We start from the raw sequence: 17,889 nt of genomic DNA on the forward strand, positions 1-17,889 counted from the left end.
GAGATGATTAGACAGCTTTAACATCATCAGTGGATTAATTCACTGATAGGGATTAACTGGGTGGTAACCGTAGGCAGGTAGGGTATGGCTGGAGGAGGTGGGTCACTGGGCATGTGCCTTTGGGATTTATATTTTGCCCCTGGTGAAGAGATCTCTCTGCTTCCTGGTTCATGTCCTGAGCTGCTTGCCTTGGCCACATCCTTCCATCATGATGTTCTGCCTCATCTTGGGCCCAGAGCCACGGACTCAACTGACCATGGACTGACCCTTGGAAACTGTGAGCCAAAGTAAATTTTTCTTCCTCTGTGTTGTTCTGGTCAAGTCTTTTGGTCACAGCAACAAAAGCGCTAACTAAAATGGGGATATGCACTAATGGCTGTGGTGCTCAGAGAAGGAAGAAGATCTGCTTGGGAGAGGTGAACAGCAAGCGACCGAGCAGAGAGGAAGAAAGCAGAGGCCTTCAAAGAGACCCGAGTTCCAATCTCGGCTCTACCACTGACCAGCCAACCCACCCAGCAGGTTGCTTTTATTCTCTGAGCTTCGTCCTTCTCGGTTAAAGCAAACTGGCAACGCCTACCTTCTAGAGCTACGGGAAGGACTGAATGAGGAAAATGTATTAAAAAAATAAAACCAGCTGAGTGTCTGGCACGTGGTAAATGTTCTATAAATGTTGGTGCTTCTTCCCCCATTTCTGGAGAACCCCTGGGGGAGGGAGGTGGGGAGAAAGCGACATGGTGGGGACAGTGTGTGCTGGGCCTTGAGGGGAGGACACCAGAGCTTGGAGCAGGGCAAGGTGCTCTCAGGAGGGTCTCTGCTAGGCACAGCCGGCCCCTGGGGAAACAAGAGGAGCCCACTCTGTCTCTTCGGGAAATTCTGGCTGAACACAAGGGTCCAGACACACCTTTTGAGATGTGATACAAAAGGAAGGTCAGCTGTGCCCAGCTCAGGCAGAGCAGGGCTGATATGAGGTGACCCTGGGGCTTGCAAGTGAAGCTGTTGGACACAGGGACAGGGAAGGCCAGTCTGGTTGCCTCTGACGGGATGAGAGCAGGTCTGGGTCTCGGTCGCCCAGTCGCTCTCTTGGTTTCCCTGATGCCTCTGGCATGGCAGTGCAGACTGAGGCAGGAGAGGAGGGGTCCTGGAGGGTCGAAAGCAGGACTGGGAACTCCATCCTAGAAACAGGACGGCAAGGCCGGGCAGGCGCCCAGATGGTGGGGAGACTCTCCAACACCAGAGGGTGCTGTCAGTGTGATGGTGCATGGTGAGGCTGGGGGACTCAGAGCAGGGGCTAGCCCTGGCTCCGCCCTTTCCTAGCTAGGTGACCTGGGGACAAGCCATTCCTGAGTCACTTTGCTCATCGGCAGCAGGCACGATAATACAACATCCTAGGATTGCTGCAAGCATTGAGACGGCACACAGAGCCAGGCACATCATAAATATGCAGGAAATATTTATGATTTTGATAATGAGAGAGGTTGGGGAAAACTGGAAGCCAAAAAAACATTGGCGAAGTCGTGCTGGCAAGATTCTAAAGAATGGATCGCTAAGGGGGACTGTCCCCAAGCTGAAGCAGAGGAGGTGGCATCACAGTGAGTCAGCCTGGGTGTCTCAAGGCCCAGGCATGTCAGCCGAAGCTCACTTCTGCCTGGAAAAGTGCCTTAGAACTTCAGAGCCCAGCTGGTGAGGCCCAGGCAGCTCTGTGGTGAAGACAGAGAGGGAGTCCCTGCAGGATTCACTGATGAAGGGTGAATGCTCCTCCCTTTAGGTCTCTGGTCCCATGCAGCAAGTCCTGATCAGCACTTTTTATGACTTAAATGATGGCTTGAAATCCACCATGACTGGGTCTACAGAGGATACAATATCATGAGGACTGGGAACAGGGCAGCCAGGAAAGCAGGGGTCCTACAGACCCAAGGAGCTGCATGGGGAGAGATTGACAGGGCCTGCCCTTGGGTCCCCAAACCCAGCTGCCTAAGCTGATTGTGAGGAGGTGAACAGCAGTGGCCTCAGGACAGTCTTGGGGTTTTGCTGCTGACACGGCATGTGATGTGGCTTGTGGGTTGAGCAGATGCAATCCAAGGCTGCAATGACTAGAGTGGAGGGGACACGGAAGGAAGGAGGTGCCCCTGTGGGCGGTCCTCATTGTGTTCTTTGTGTTCAAGGAGGATGCAGAGAGGAGCAATTGCCCAGAGGTAAAGGGACTGGAATCCACGGGCTCTGGGGCATGGCTAGAGGGTTTGGTGTGTTTACTCTGCAGAAGACTTGGAGTGGGGATGAAAGGGGTCTTCAGAGATCCGTGGGGCTGTTGCACAGAGGGATGATGTTCTGTGACTCCTGACGGGGAGCTCTGGGGCAGTGGGAGGTGAAATGGAGGGCATCTTTTCTGGTCACAGCTGTCCAAAGGAGGACTGGGATGCAGTAGGAGGTGGGGAGCTCCCAGTCCCTGGGGGCAGAGCAATCCCAGTTCTCACTTACCATAGACATGCCAAGACCTCCCTGGAAGGTGCCGCGTGAGGAATCAGAGTACTAAGGTTTGGGAATGACTAATCAAATTAACTGGAGCTGATCAAAGTCACCTCTGTAGTGTTTCTCACACCCTTGCTCTCCCACATACTTTCTTGAGTAGCAGAGAAAGGAGCAGAAGAACACCAAGAGCAGAGAGAACACCACCAGGGACCCCACCCCCTGAGCTTGCAGGACCCATTGGGGAGAGGCGGGCACCCAGCAGGCAGGTGTCCCTGCTTGCTGACAAAGTACACACCTGGATTGTCGCTCTCCCTCATCTGTTTGGAGGGCGGCTCGTCAGTGTCCCAGGGTGTGGACTGATTGATGGGTGTCTGCCCCCACCGGATGCTGGTCGCGAGTCCCTGGGACTGATTGTCCGCTTTGGAGATGCCAGGAGCCTGCGGAAACAGATTAGGAGGGTGAGCACAGTCTGGCTTGGGTTGCTGGCCTGGGACCTGTTCTCCTGAACATACCCCCCGCTGTCGACTGAACTTGGGGCCAGAGGCAGAGCCCTGGTCCTGCTTTCCAGCCCCACAGGGAATTGCAGTTATCTTGGTAGAATCGCAGCAGCTGAGGCCACTGCTCCAGAAGCCCCAGGCCAGGGCCTCCGCAGCCCCACAGCAGCCACCTGCTCCACCTGCGCTACCACAGCTGAGCGTGTTCTGGGCCATGGAAACCCCAGGCCTCGGTCATCGAGAAACCACCACAACACAACTGTTATTGACTTACCAGGGCCTGTGCTGAGCACCTACTGTGTACCCAGCCCAGCCCTAGAGCCAGCAAGTGCTCACCTTTTGACAGGTGTTCACTTACTCAGAATTCATAATGCGATGGCCAACTGCTCACTCTGCAAAGTGCCACCATCAGGTGGAAAGTGAGGGTCACTATACATTCCCTTCCTGTCCCGACACCAGCCACTGAGGTGCAAATCCCACCCAGGAGGATGAGGAGGGTGGGAGCTGAGGCCTGTTGGGGCACAGTTGAGACCCTCCCCAGACAGTGGGACCCCTGGCTTCTCTATTATGGAAAGCCATAGTTTAAAGTGAAAATGAGCCTTGGAATGGATTCCAAAATTAGGGTAGCACTGGCCTCCCTGAGTGAGAGCCTCACAATGGGATATGACTTAGTCACCAAGAATCTCGTAGTCACTAAGAATCATTCTTAATGAGGTGACAAAATGTTCATACTGCAATGTTTAATGAGAAAAGCAGGCAACAAAATGACACACACATGACCTTCCTATGTGAATGTCTCCATGTCAAACAACATGTGTAGGAGGGGAATGACCAAAATGTCAGCAGGCTTGTTGTCCTTGAGTAGGGATAATGGGTAACTTCTGTTCTGTCTCTGGACTGTGCTGTATTTACCAAGTTTTCTACTATGGCCATTATTTATAAACCAAAAAAAAAAAAAATGCTAAAAACATGCTGGAGAGGCCAGGATGGTGTACTTGAATGTGAGGAGCCGTGGGTCTCTGTGGAGGTGGCTTTGGGAAGAACAACTGTGGCTCCCAGGAGGGTAACCAGAGCCCACCCAGTCATGGGGTGGAGCATGAAGGGGGATGATGGGCAGAAGTGGCTGCCAACCAGAGACAGTCCCAGACAGCAAAGAAGCCCCAAGGGACATCTGTAGGTGAGGGCTACAGTTCCTGTGGTGGCTTCTGATGGCACTAGGCCCAGTGATGTATGGTAGGAGGTTCAGCTCCCTTCTGGGCCCCTGACTGAGTGATTCTTGTGTCCCAGGTCAGGGGCTATGAGCCAGGAGGCCGGCCACACTTCTTAGGGCTTTGCTGAATAATGCAGATGGCACACGGTGACTGCATTAGGGCCTGCTGGGAGGAGAAGGAGCCACATCCCGGTAGGACCTGAGGCTGTGCTGAGCTGATTGCATTAAGCTGCACTTTATCTCTGGCCTGCATTTCAGATTCTCCGCTTCTGTGAACAGAGCAAGAAACAAAGGAGAAGAGATTCTCCTGAGGAAAGAACAATTCCTTGGACAAGCGTCCTCATCAGGGGCCTCTGCCCCGTTTCTGTCTGTGGGAGCTGGGGGCCGGGGTGTCAGATGGGACTGGGGATTTAGCCATGCTCTCTAGCAGCATTAGGGAACAACAGTGTGGCTTTCCCAGCATTCTCCAGATAGCTTCCAATGTGTTCCCTGACAAGAGAAGCCAGCTTACTCCCTCTGCAGCCTGTATTTCCAGGCTCCGAGGTCCTGGGGATTAAGAAGCACAAAGATTGCTTCTCCTGCAATCAGAGGCATGGGAAGGGGAAGAAGCCCCCCCTACCCTGGGGCCCTATTTTGGGTCCAGTTTGAATGCTGAGACCCCAGCTCCTTTCACCTTCGCTGACAATACAGAACCCCCGCCTACCAGAAGGGGGTGCTGCAGCCTGTCTTTGCTTAGGCCTCCCAGGCAAGAGGCAGCTCAGGTTTTTAGAATCCTCCCTCGGCCACCATTTCTGCCCTGCCAGGTTCGCATGGCAACTTGGGGTGGGAGTGGGGGTGCTGGAAACTCACCCAGGAATGGCCATTGCTACCAGGAGAGGAGGCTGGGGTCTTCTCGAGTTTGGGTCACCAGGTTTTGCCCTCTTAAATTTCGCGCTCCCATGTTTGCCTTAAAATCAGGGGAGTTTCTGAACTGGAAAAATTGAGCACTTTTCCGTCGACACACATCACTCAAGCCTGTGGTTCCAAAACACTCCTGCCAGTATGCTCACTTGCTCATTTTGTGTCTTGGTCTGTTCCTTCGGCACTGGACTCTGGTTCTGTGTCACGCACTGGCCAGGGCAGTGGGGACCTAGGTGACTGAGACTCAGCTCTGCCCTCAAGCGGCTGCACCAGTGGAGCAGAGAACTACGGTGCACAAATGGTAGGAACATGTGACACCTTGGATAGAGGCCAGGAACTCTTGGGGGCAGAGGTGGGCCTAGAGTGGCTGGGAGGAGATCGCAGGGGCTTCAAGGGGCCTGCATGGCCGTGTCTTTCATGAATACTATGAGCGGTTTCTTTCTTTAAATGTATATGTGTGTATATATGTATATTTATTTTTTCTCTCTTTTTAAAATTTGTTATAATCTATCCATACGTGCATACAATAGAACAGTATAATTTGATCAATTTCATTCCCCAGTACCTCCCCTTTTCCTCCCCTCCCTCCCCCTGATCCCCTTCTATTCATATATATATATATATATATATATATAATTTGTTCTAATTAGTTATAGGTGGCGGTAGAATGAATTTTGGCACATTATACACAAATGGAGCACAACTTCTCATTCCTCTGGCTGTGCATGGTGCAGAGTCACACCCGTAGTGTATCATACATGTTTATAGGGTGATAATCTCTGTCTCATTCTGCCATCCTTCCCATCCCCACAGCCCCTCTTCTCCCCTGACTCCCCTCTGAACAATCCAGAGTTCCTTCATTCTACAAGCGATTTCTTATGTACAAGAAAGCAGTTCTGCAGTGAGAAGAAAAACAGTCTTTTTTCTTTTAGGAAAGATAAATAAGACTACTCACATTCCACACTGCGCTAGCAACATCTGAAACTGCAAGCAACTTGCAGTTTGGGGATTTAATTTTATTAAAATAATGAAATGAACATTCCTTCCACTTCTTCCAGAAAAGGCCTGGGCACAGGGGTATGTCCTATGAGGAGCCTGGCTTCTGGGTGGGCAATACATGGACTGGTGCATGTTGTCCAAGGCAGGGCCCCTCTTCCTGCCAAGGGCTCCAGGCCCAAAGTAAACCCAACCAGACCTCAGATTCTGGAGGTTTCTGGGATGAAGAATGGGTCGTGGCTCCAGCTCTGAACTCAAGTCCTGTTACCTGTTCTCTCCAATGGTTCAGAATCCCGACAAGTGATCCAGGCTCCACCCCAGCCCGAGTGCCAGACCTCCCCAAAGGAGGGCTCCCCCACACAAAAGCCACAAAACTCAACCAGGACAAGGTAGCCCTGGGCAGGGGGAAGAAGGTAGGGCTGAGCAGGCCTCACCTCGCTTCCTGGGAAGCCACTCAGACCCTGTACCTTTCCCTCGCATCCCTGGCATGGCTTCTGCTCCTGTGACTTGGTGGCGCTTGGCAGAGCAGAGGCAGACCCTCCCCCTGCCCAGTCCCACAGAGTGGCCCTATCTGCCCATCATCAGGCCTGAATAGTTCTCTCGGCTTCTCTTTAATGAGATGCTAATGGGATGCATCATTAACGCAGCAGCTTTTTAAACCCAAGCTCTTGTAAATTTTCAAAGGTCACATTTTCACGGTGGCTGACAGCATCCTGCTTCTTTCAGCGACTGATGAACACTAAAGACCCAGGTCCTTTACGGCTGAAGCTCCCTGTGAGGCGGTGGCACAGGCTGAAGGTATCTGCTGGTCTTGGGGGCAGGGGACCACCCACCTGCAGCAGTCTCACAGGACATACGGGTGGCATTTTACTAGTTTGAGGGAACCAGTTACACATGGACCACATGCAAAGATGCTGGCAGAGGGGGTTGTGGGGGCTGACCTCTGGCCGGGGAGGCACGTGCTCCCACTCTGCACCCACAAGTGTGCAACAGCCCACAGGGCTCTTGCTAATTTGTCGACCCAGAGGGAGCACTTTTCCCTAGTTTGCACACAGTGCTATACAGGATAGTGGCATCGAGGTGATCAGGGAGGTTGGAAAGATGACAGGGATGTAGACTCCTGGGGCCCCTCCAGGCCTTGCTGATTCACCCTCCACTCCATGTGCCCATGATCATCGCAGTGCTCAGCACTGCTGCTTGGTGAATGCTCCTCACTTTGGAAGGAGGGAAGTGCGCAGGTCATGGAGCAGAGACATAACATAGTATGACTCCCTTCCTTAGGGACGTGAAGTTTCCAGACTGTGGGGCCTATGTGCTGGGACCCCTAACACTACTTCCCGGGATGTTTCTGGAAGCTGCTTGGAGGCCTAGCTGACCAAATCCACTGACTGATGCCCATAACCTATGGCCCCCTCCTGTGCGCCTGGTATGGGAAAGGTGTGAGATGCTGAAAGGCGGAGGAGGGGGAGGGGACAAAGCACAGCATCTTCTACTGTTTTCCCAAGAAATCAGAGAAGTGTGAATTAACAGAGCCTGGAGGTCAGAGAGAAGCCTCCAGAAGAGATGGGCTGGTGTTGGGCCATGAAAGCTAAGCAAGATTCAGAAAGGCAGACAGCCTGGGGCTGAGGTCAGCACCAAAGGGTCCTGTAGTCACTTGTATATTTCCAGCCTACATACATCTGACAGGGTCCAGCTCCGGGCTCCACTTCTGGGGTCACTTGGGTGGACAATGGTGCCTGTGCTCATGATCCTCTACCAGCCATCAACCTGCCTTCCAGACTGGACCTGCAGGCTTTGAGGCCCTGACACCGTGTGAGTGTCAGAGTAGGCAGAGGCTGCCCCTGCTGAGTGCCACTGAGCATGACAGTCACCCTGCTAGCTTCATCCCTCACAGCTGTGAGCCCCCTCCCCATCAGGGCTCCCAGAGTCCTCTATGCCCTTGCCTCAGTTTATTTCCATTCTTATTCTGGGCCAGAAGCACTGTCAGACACTTGGGATCAGTGATAGTCATAAAGTCCTGCCCTGGAGGGATTCACAGCAAGCACAATCAGACTCCTACACCAGGATGCACGAGGACCACACTGAAAGAGATGGCAGGAAACAGACCCACATGCTGTCTCACTCCCACCTGGATAATAGAGGGACTGGGACCACAGACAAGAATAGGTACAATAAAATCATGATGAAATGCAAAAGAAGACGAGACCAGGGAAAACGAAGAGTTACAGCTATGCAGAAGAAAATTGCAGACATGCAGGCCAAGGGGCTCTTAGCCGTTAGCATAGTACTGAGCTTCCGAGCAATCAAATAAAAATGTGGGTATTCAGGCCTGTGACTATCTTGACAGGCAGATGTGCCACTATGTCTCACACACACACACACACACACACACACACACATTTTTGGTGTGTGCTGGGAATTGAACCTGGGGTATTTATACTTGTTAGGCAAGTACTCTACCCCTGAGCCACATCCCCAGCCTTCTGGCCTGTCCTTTTAAGAGCTTCTGCATTGGTCTCTTGGACCCTGGAGACCAGACTAATTATTAGTGATCACTACCAAGTGACTGTCATCAACACCACCAGCACCACAAGTTCTCTGAGCTTCCATGCACAAATTTGTGAGATATTTGAAAATATTATTGTTTAAAGTCACAGAGAAGGAAAAAAAAAGAAAAAAAGCCGGCGAGGGGGACAGTAGCATATGCAGTCTATTGTGTATATTGTAAAATAGCAAAAGATCAAGAAGTCATTGGTGTGTGGCTCTAGGCAGACACTCTGCCGTTCTGTCTGCGTCCCTCTGTGTTCTGTGAGAGTAGCGTAAGTACTGGAGGGACTGTAATTGCGTAAATGCTAGTAAGCACATCCTCCAGAGGGGGTGGTGGGAGTGAAGTGGCCTTGGAGGAAAGGCCGGGAAGCTGAGGCTGCAGCAGAAACAGCACCAGCGGGGAACGGAGCTCACTGCACCCTGACCTCGCTCCACAGCCTCATTTTAGTCTCAAGACTCCCGGCAATATTCACTCAGCTTGGGCAATCCTAGCTTTGGCCAGCCCACCCGACACTCCTGCTCCGGATCTCTGGATTCAGCAGCCTCCTAGGGATAAGGGACGCTGATCTGGCCTGGGCCCTGCTGCGAATCTTTGCCTCATTTTCTGATTGCCCGGCACATTTTAAACACCCTCCATCAGAAAACTTGCTCTGTAGCTTTCCTTGCAGCTGAGGCACAGGCATGTGACCTGCCACTCAAACACACTTGGGTGAGAGAGCAGCCTGGAAGTCAAGCAATCTCTGAATCTATGCCCTGCAGAGGTTGGTGGCAGAGGCCCACAGAATCAGGAGCACGTGGATGGGGAGGCTCTGCTGTCCTCAGCCCAGCGTGAATGGTGAGTGCTGTCATTTACTTTTTCTTCTTACTCTGGAGGGTGACCATTCCCACAGCTCTTCTGAGAAACCAAGAACAGGTGCTTGTACCTGGCAGAAGGGAATAGGGCTCAGGCTCCTCTACCTTCCAGGCCTTGGGCTGCCCCTGGGAATCACATCACAGCGGTTGCCAGTGCCAGCCTTGCATAGTGGGCAGGCCCTCCCCTGCAAAGGGTGGACATTTCCCTTTATTTTAGCGTCTCTTCCCCTGCAAAGAACTTAGGGTCCTCCTGGTACCCAGGTCCACATGTGGGGAATGGTGGAGGCCAGATTTTGGTAAATGCAGTCATATTCAGGTGGAGTGTGGGGCCTTCCAGGGGTGCTCACACACAAAAGTGAAGCCTGGAAAGGCAATTCTTATCTTATTATTTTTTTTATATTTTATTTTTAGTTGTAGTTGGACACAATACCTTTATTTTATTTATTTATTTTTATGTGGTGCTGAGAATTGAGCTCAGGGCCTCATATGTGCTAGGCGAGCGCTCTACTGCTGAGCCACAACCCCACCCCAAGGCAATTCTTATATTAAAGGAATGGCATTCCCATAGTGGAACTCTGGCCTGGGAGATCTTTTGGCGTCTGGGACATTTTGATGGGGCCATGGGTTTATACCTGACTGCTGGACTTTCTGGAGGTGGCAGCTGGTCACTGAGTGCACTGATTTCAGGAGCACGCAGGTAGAGCATCCGGCCACCACCACCACCGCAGGCACATCCAATGTGAGTGCACAAAAGTGCATCTGGGGGACGTGTCAGGAATGCAGGTGTCTGGACCCTACTCCTAGAGGTTCCGATTCAGCTGGAACGGGACAGGGGACCTCAAATGTGCTTTTTTAATAAGCCTATAGTGATGCTGAAGCAGGGAGCCCATGGCCTTAATCTGTAGAGCAATGACAGTCTTTAAGCCAAGTTCAAGTCTGGGGTCCCTAGAGGTTGTAGCTGCTCATCAGGTCGTGACTGGGGCAGATTTTGGAGTCTTGCTTACGTGGCTCATGGGAGTCAGCGCCTTGGGGAGAAAAGGATTCTTGTTCTGCACCTAGGTTTGGAGGGGTCAGAAGGATGTATTGACAGACAACAATGTTCCAAATCTATGGTCTCCGGTAAGAGCAAATGACCTTTTAGGGTCTCGCCATTCCTGTTTCACGATGGAAACTGAACTGCAAACAAGAAGAGAATTGCAGTTAAACCCCACTAGGTGCAGAGGGAGAATCTCAGGAGCCCCTCCTGTCCTCATTAACCAGGCTGCCCTCTCGGGACCCTGGCCCCAGGCTGGCACCCTTGGCCTCCCCTTCGGAGCCCCTCCATAATGTGCTCCAGAGCCTGGTGAAATTTCTAATAATACTGACCAATGATGTGTTAAATTGAGACACTTCTGGCTCGCACGCCGGAAACGGCATGATGGTTTAAAGGACCAGTGCTTACCTTTCTCTATCAATTTGCTGCTAAATTACTGCTTTCAGAGCAACTTATAGGAAAGTAATTCTTTATTTAAATTTTAATTTCAATCTTGTCATTTTAAATATATATTCAGATTCCAATCATATTAGGGAATATGATGATGTCTCTGGAGGGTAAATGATCCTGCTGGGAGCCTGGGTGGGGGTAAAGGATATAATGGGGCTAAGGGAGGGGCTGGGTAAGGAGGGAAAGACCCTCAGGGACAGCCTTGGCTAGGGTGGGATACAGAACTATCCAGGGTTCCTCCCAGCTCTAACCCTACCCTGGGACCCCAGGCATTGTGGACAGCCCTTAGGGAATCTGTAAATACTTTAAGGTGAAACCTCCAACCATTTCCTGTGCCTAGAACACCATGAGGACCCCAGCTATAAGTGGGTGCCAGGATAGATGTAACGGGGCTACCTAGACAGCCATCATCTTAAAGCTCAAATTTATCTACTGTCTGCCACATGTCAGGAGTGGGCATGAATGGATTTCCTTCCACAAGGAATTCTGTGTTCATCCTTTCATTTGACAGATGAGAGTAAGAAGGCCCAGAGAGGTTCAGTGATATTAAGGTCTGCCAGACTTGGGACTCTGACCCATGTCTCTTCGGTCTTAGTTCTCTTTTGTGTTGCTATAATAAAATATCTGGGCCTGGATACATTTAAAAAAAAAAAAGACGTTGATTTAGCTCGCAATTCTCTAGTTCAGGAGCATGGTGCCTGCAATCTGCTCAGCTCTTGTGAAGGCCTGATGGTGACGGCATCATAATGGCAGGGGTGGATGTGGAAGATATCACATGGCAAGACAGGAAGCCAGGGACTGGGGAGGGGTCAGCTCACTCTGTGACAGCCTGCTCTCCAGGGAACGAATCTACTCCTTCCTGACCTAATCCCTTGAGATAGCATTACTCCACTCAAGAAGAGGAGTCCCATGACTTAAAAGCCTTCCACTGGGTCTCCCTCTTCAGAGTTCCCGATCTCACTAACCCACACTGGGACTCAGCTTCCAGCATGTGACTTTTGGGGGACAAACCATGTCCAAACCATAGCACTACTAAGACCCTCAGAAATGCCCAAGCTACACCTCCTCAGCCTGCTCCTTCTGTGGCTGACCGTCTCATAAGTGGGCTTAACATCAAGGCAGTGTCCACACCACTCTGTTGGGTCAACACTTAGAACCCTCCCATGGGTGCCCATAGAGACACTGGATACTGCTTCCTTTCCTTTACTGTGTCCAGCCCAACTGGGTACCTGTGCTGACCCGGATGGCACACTGGAGCCGGGAGCCGGCTCTGGTCCTCTATCATCTTGCTCCCTCAGACCCCAAACTCTGAGCCACCACCGATGTGCTCCCCTGATCTGGGCTCTCTCTGATGGGGCCAGTCCCTCAGTCTCAAGCCAGAGATGCACAATCTGACACCCTACCCCCTCTTGGGCTGGTGGCACACTGCAGGGCCCACTCTTTTTATCCTCTCTCTCTTTCTTAAGCATTTGATTCCTCTCTTTCTTTCTCTTATGAGCTTCTTTTGATTTCCCACCATGGGGGCTGAGAAAAGTCTTTGACTCCTTCACCTGCCGTTCCAGAATCTATCAGCCTCTACCCCTTCCTCCGTGGCCACCCCTCCCTGAGACTGGGAGCCTGGGCATTTGCCTCTGCCCACTTCTTCCTTACCCTGCGTTTCAGTGGGCCCACCCTCTTTAGATGACCAAGCTCTGTCTCAGGCCGTCCCCAGGTACCTCTCCCACCCACTCACTCTGAGCTTCCTCCTTCCTCCTGTTTCTGTTTTCTCCAAGCTTTTCCTGGTTCTTCACCCAAATGTCTGGGCTCCTTCCTTGTTCTCCCGGCTGGTTCCTCCTGCCAAACATGGACAGGACTCTGGGCTCCCACTGGGCCCCCTCCCTCTCTCAGGCCTTCGGGGGCCCTATCTTCTTTCATAATTATTTTCCTGATACGAAACACCAGTGCGGTAGCCACTTCTTTGATAGAACCCGGCTTTCTATAGTATTCTGGAAGTATATTTGCTTTTCCCTTGTCCAACATCAAAGTCTATTCCTTGGAGACATTTATGCTCAAAGTTGAGCACAGATGGCCTTCGCTGCAGACGTGCGCCAGCCATGGATGAGGCTCGCTTTTGCACCGCTCTCTGGCACGTGCCCTGTCCAGGCCCCCGGTCCCTTCCTATAAGCACTCTCCCAGTGGAGGGGCCCTGTGGACAAAAGAAATGATAAATCCGGCAGAACCTTACAACTCCACGCTTTCAACTTTCCTCTAACAACTTTCAACCGAAAACTTCTTAGTCCTATTTCCAAGTAACTTTTCATCCATTACAAAACCCACAAATTTTTCAAAGGGGCTTTGAAATAAGATCACCTATAAAAAAAAAAAGCCCATCACAAGTCTTTGAAAAGAAAGAGGCCCTTTCCTGGGCTTCAGTTCCCCTCTGATACATTTTCCTTTCATTCTGTGGAAGGTGCAGGGCAGGCCTGGCCCTCAGGAGCCGCCTGTGATGTGGGAGGGAGTGGCCAGACGGACACACGGGATGAGGGGGAGAGTGCCGGGCAGCTGCTGCGGAGCTGGGCCGGGCCTTTCATCCCCCTTCAATCAGCCCTCACGGTGCCCCTCGCAACCTGCCTGTCCTGCTCAGAGGCCCGCCACCTGCCTGTTCCCGTTCAACTCAGCAATGGTGACACACAGCTAGCTCCTCTCTATCCTGGCTACGGTCTTCATTCTTGTCCCCAAAGTGGGCGTGTAGGTAGGCGCGGCCAGGGCAGCTCCTGTTCCTGCCTTTGATGGGACATTTCCCCAATGCTGGCCCTGCAGGCAGTGACTCTGAGAACACCCCTCGCCCTCCCCAGGGTCAGCTTCCGACTCTCAGTCACACATTAGACAGCACCCGCTTCCGGGATCCTTTGTCATGTTCACATTTGAAATCCGCAGTCAATCTGCTGAGGAAAAGCCCTGTCCCGGGCAGCTGGGCTAATTCCCTGACGAGCCACCCACTGACGGGGCCTGGCTCTCAGAGGCCTGGACCCAGTATTAATTCTGAACCGGGTTTCTGGGGCCTTCCTGGAGACGGCGCCCAAGCACCTCAGGGAGGCAGCCCTCTGGAATGGCTTGGTGAGGGTGGGAGGGCTGACCTGGCCTCCTGTCCCCCGCAGGGATTCCTCGGTCCCCTGCCAGGTGCCAAGCCGGGATCAACTAAGCCGCCCTGGTGCCTAGGAGGAGGAACTCCAAGCTTGAGTCCACATGACTATCAAACCTCCTGAAGTCCCCCTTTTCTAGTTGTGGGCCTCCACAGAACGTAATTATTATTATTTTTTTATTACAAACAAAGACTCGCCGGGGAGAGGGACCGGTCCTCAGCTCTCAGCCCTCTGTGTGTGACTCGCACAGCACTGGCTCCGCGAGCAGGAAGTCAGCTGAAAGCAACTCCAACGCCCAGCAGCTCAATCCTGACACAGACATCCTCAGCGACCTCATTAGAGGCCTCACAAGAGAGGGGACTGTGGCAGAGTCACACCGAGGGGCAGGCAGGACAAAGAGACAAACAATGCAGCATAAATGTCCTTGTGAGGCAGCTCCTCAGACAGAGCGGCATAGCCGAAGGAGCGAAGGAGCGAAGGAGCGAGGGAGCGGAGACAGTTTTATTGCAGGGACTTAAAGACTCCCCGAAGCAAGTCAGGGTCCCAGTGTGAGTCTCAGGGCCCAAGTCTAGGTTCCGTTGCAGTGTGGGGCTTGTAACTGGGTGCACTGACCAGCCTTGCCATGGAATATTCCAGAGGCATGCAAGGAAGGGCTCAGTTGACATTTCCTGGCTCCTGGACACTCACTCTGCTTTCTGATTTCCTAGTCTCTCCATAAAGAGAGCAATGTGTGGCCAGGCAGGTGCTGAGGGAGAACGGCTCCCTCTGGCTGGTCCAGCTCAGCTGTGGATCCCTGGGTCAGAGTTGAGGTGGTTAAATGATTTTTTTTTTTTTTTTTTAAGAAATGGCATCATTCAGCACCAGCCTATCTCTTTGGGCTTTGGGAAGCGCGCTAGGCAGAGAGTGTCTATCCACACTTGCAGGAGGCCCAGGGGCAAGAGGGACTATGTAAAAATCTTGAAAGGCAATGGGTAGGGCAGGAGAAGCAGGCCCTGTTGGATAGACAGATGGACTTGGATTCCTGGGGAGTGACACTGAGGAAGAGCAGGAGGGAGTAGGCACACACGTGCCACTGTAGTGTCTAGGTCAGTGCAAGGCTCTGGTTCTGCTCTGCAAGAGGAAGCCTCTCTGCTGAACTCCTGTGGTGAGACCTGGCTGAACCCTGGAGACCGCTGAGAGACGGCACGTGGGCTTCCTGTCTGAGGCTGCTTGCTGTGGATTCCAGGGTCCAGGAGAGGGATCCACTGACATCCCCCCCTTAGCAGGCGTCCATCTCCTCACTTGCAAGGGCAGTGCCACCTGGCCACCAAAGCTTCATCCTCTCTGTGGGGCTCATCACCTTCAGTTGAATCATCTCTCCATCCACCCACCCACCCCTCACCCCGGGCACATGGAGAAGCTTTCCTGTGCTGGAGATACAGTCAGGAGTACTCTCCGGCCTCAGGGAGTGCACAGGCTATGGAGGAATTCCAATCATAATCTTAATAACTGACATCGATTGAACCTTCAGATGGGCCGGTTTACAACCCCTCAGGGCCTGCGAGTTCTTTGAGGCCAAGGCCTGGGTGTTTATTTCTGCTCCCCCATGTCTTAGTCAGCTTACGCTCCCCTAGCAAAATAACATACCGGGTGGCTTAAGCAACAGAAACATGCTTCTCACACTTCTAGAGGCTGGGGCACCTGAGATCAAGGGTCAGCAGGGCCGGGTCTGGTGAGACCCCTCCTCCTGGCTTGCAGGTGGCTGGTTGCCTTCTGGCCGTGTGTTCACACAGCAAAAAGAGACAGAGACTTCTTAGAGGGGGCACTAATGCCATTACGAGAACCCCACCCTTATGATCTAAACCTCACTATCTCCTAAAGACCCCATCTCCAAATACCATCACATTAGGGGATGAGGACTTCAACCTGTGGAGTTTCGGGGTTGCACGCTGTGGGTGTTCCGAAACGCTGCCTGAATTGATCTATCTGCTTGAGGTTTCTCCGGCTCCTTCTTGTCCACCAGACCCTGGGGGTGTGTTTAGTGGAGAGAGACACCCATAGACCCGACTAGCATACTGATCAGCTCTCCCACCAGCCTGAACTCTAATTTGCGGATGGTTTGCTTTTTTTCCCCCCTCACAACATAATCTCCATGATCTCTAGTCTTTCTCGAATGCTGTTGAAAGGCTTGTTGTATTTATCTCCAGAGAATCCGCCGTGCCCCTGTGCAATTTTCCATTGTCATGGTTCATTTTAATTTCCTCTAAGGCTGTTGGCCACTCTCGTGTTCAGAAATAGCTTGTTCCACTTAATAAAAGCGCTTAAATATGCAGACAAGAGAAGTTTCCTTTGCTTGCTCCTAAACATCACAGTAAGAGGAGAGGGTTCCACGCCCTGCCTCATGCTGTGAGGCTGAGCCCAGATCATGTGGCTTCTCAGGAAGACGTTCCGAGTAGATGTTCAAGGGCATGAACAGAATCCAAGAAGTTTTGGTGAAAACCCAGGCAACCTGGATGCCCCTACAGCTCGTAACCTCGTGACAACCACTGGTCTCCCAGAGGTGCCTCACCCTGTATAGTGCTCTGAGCAAAAGTTTTGGCTCTGAGGCTCATTCTACCACTAACTGGCCTTGTGACCTTGCACAAGTGATTTTACCTCTCTGAGCCCCTGCTTCTCTCCTTTTTCTATAAAACAGGCACAGTATTTCCTCCTTTGAAGATGGGTTTCAGTGAAGAGCGGAAATCTCTTCCTTCCAGGGCTTTGCACATCACCTGGCAAAAGTCAGGGGGCTCAGCAAGGGGCAGTTGTTTTTTGGGGGACCCAAGAACATGGATAAACTAAGGAGCCTTGTCAAGAAGGCCATTGTGCCGAAGGCTAAATCTTTCCTCCATATTAGTTTCTCTGGGTTGCTGCCACCAGTGAATCTCCCATAGGCAGTGGGTTATCAAGAAAGGACAAAGAGGTGGAAAGCAGGTTGGATCCCCATTCAGAAAGAGGATGGTCCTCCATGGGGCCAAAAACTAGGTCATTGCACCTTCTGGTGGTGGCTGGGCTGAATTGCAGATCAAGTATCCATACAGTGGTGGGTTTGCTGACCCGGATGTCCAGGGTCAATGTCTCAGGGCATCTTCCTTTTGCTTAAATTACCACATTTAAGATGCAAGAGTACAAGTGACGGTGGATATTGACGTGGAACTCAGAGTGTGGTGGCCCAGGCACTGACTGAAATCTCTGACAAAGACATGCACCAAAGGCCTTCGTTTTGTTGGCTCGGGAAGCCTGTTCCTGTCTTATTCTGCTCTGTACCTGGTCCTTCCAGTACACGGAAGCCTCCCCGCCCCTAGAGAGCCCCTGAGCTCAGCTAAGGGAGTAGGGGTGGGCAGGAGGTTGAAGACCTACGTGCTCTGGTCCATGAATGCCCCAGAGACGGCCAGCACAGGCCGTCGCTGTTAGAACCCAGCACACGCAGCTCACCTGGAATACCAAGGGCCCCTTTGCAGAGCTTGGGGCCCTTGGTATCACTCTGGGGGCTACTGTCCCTACATACTCGTCTATAAACACCCCTGAGTAAGTGAGTTCGGCACCTGCATCAAGACCCCTTTCTATCGCTCCCGGGGAGCTAGTCTGTGGATCTAGTTGAGATCACACTTAAGCAGCAGCAGAGACGGCAGCTTCCCCCACCTCCACCTTGGCCTGGCCAGCCTGCAGCTCTTTCTCCAGCTGCTGCCTTCTGAGAACAACACCCCCACTCCACCCATGCTCTACGGCCCGCCCCCAAATGACGCACGCGTTCCTTCAAGATGCACACACGTGCACATAGGTGCCACACGCGCTCCCACA

General features: G+C 52.2%; 1 protein-coding gene across 2 annotated transcripts in view; it reads right to left on the bottom strand.

Moving 5' to 3' along the window:
* Positions 1-17,889, bottom strand: part of Klhl29 (kelch like family member 29) — a 203,656-nt gene that overhangs the window by 58,173 nt on the left and 127,594 nt on the right. For both annotated transcript variants that reach the window (XM_048804756.1, XM_048804755.1), the window contains exon 3: positions 2,762-2,903. In XM_048804756.1, coding sequence (XP_048660713.1) covers positions 2,762-2,903 — 142 coding nt within the window. The remainder of the gene's footprint in view (positions 1-2,761; positions 2,904-17,889) is intronic.

The sequence above is a fragment of the Marmota marmota genome, unplaced genomic scaffold (assembly GCF_001458135.2).
Source record: "Marmota marmota marmota unplaced genomic scaffold, marMar, whole genome shotgun sequence".
Taxonomy (NCBI): domain Eukaryota; kingdom Metazoa; phylum Chordata; class Mammalia; order Rodentia; family Sciuridae; genus Marmota; species Marmota marmota.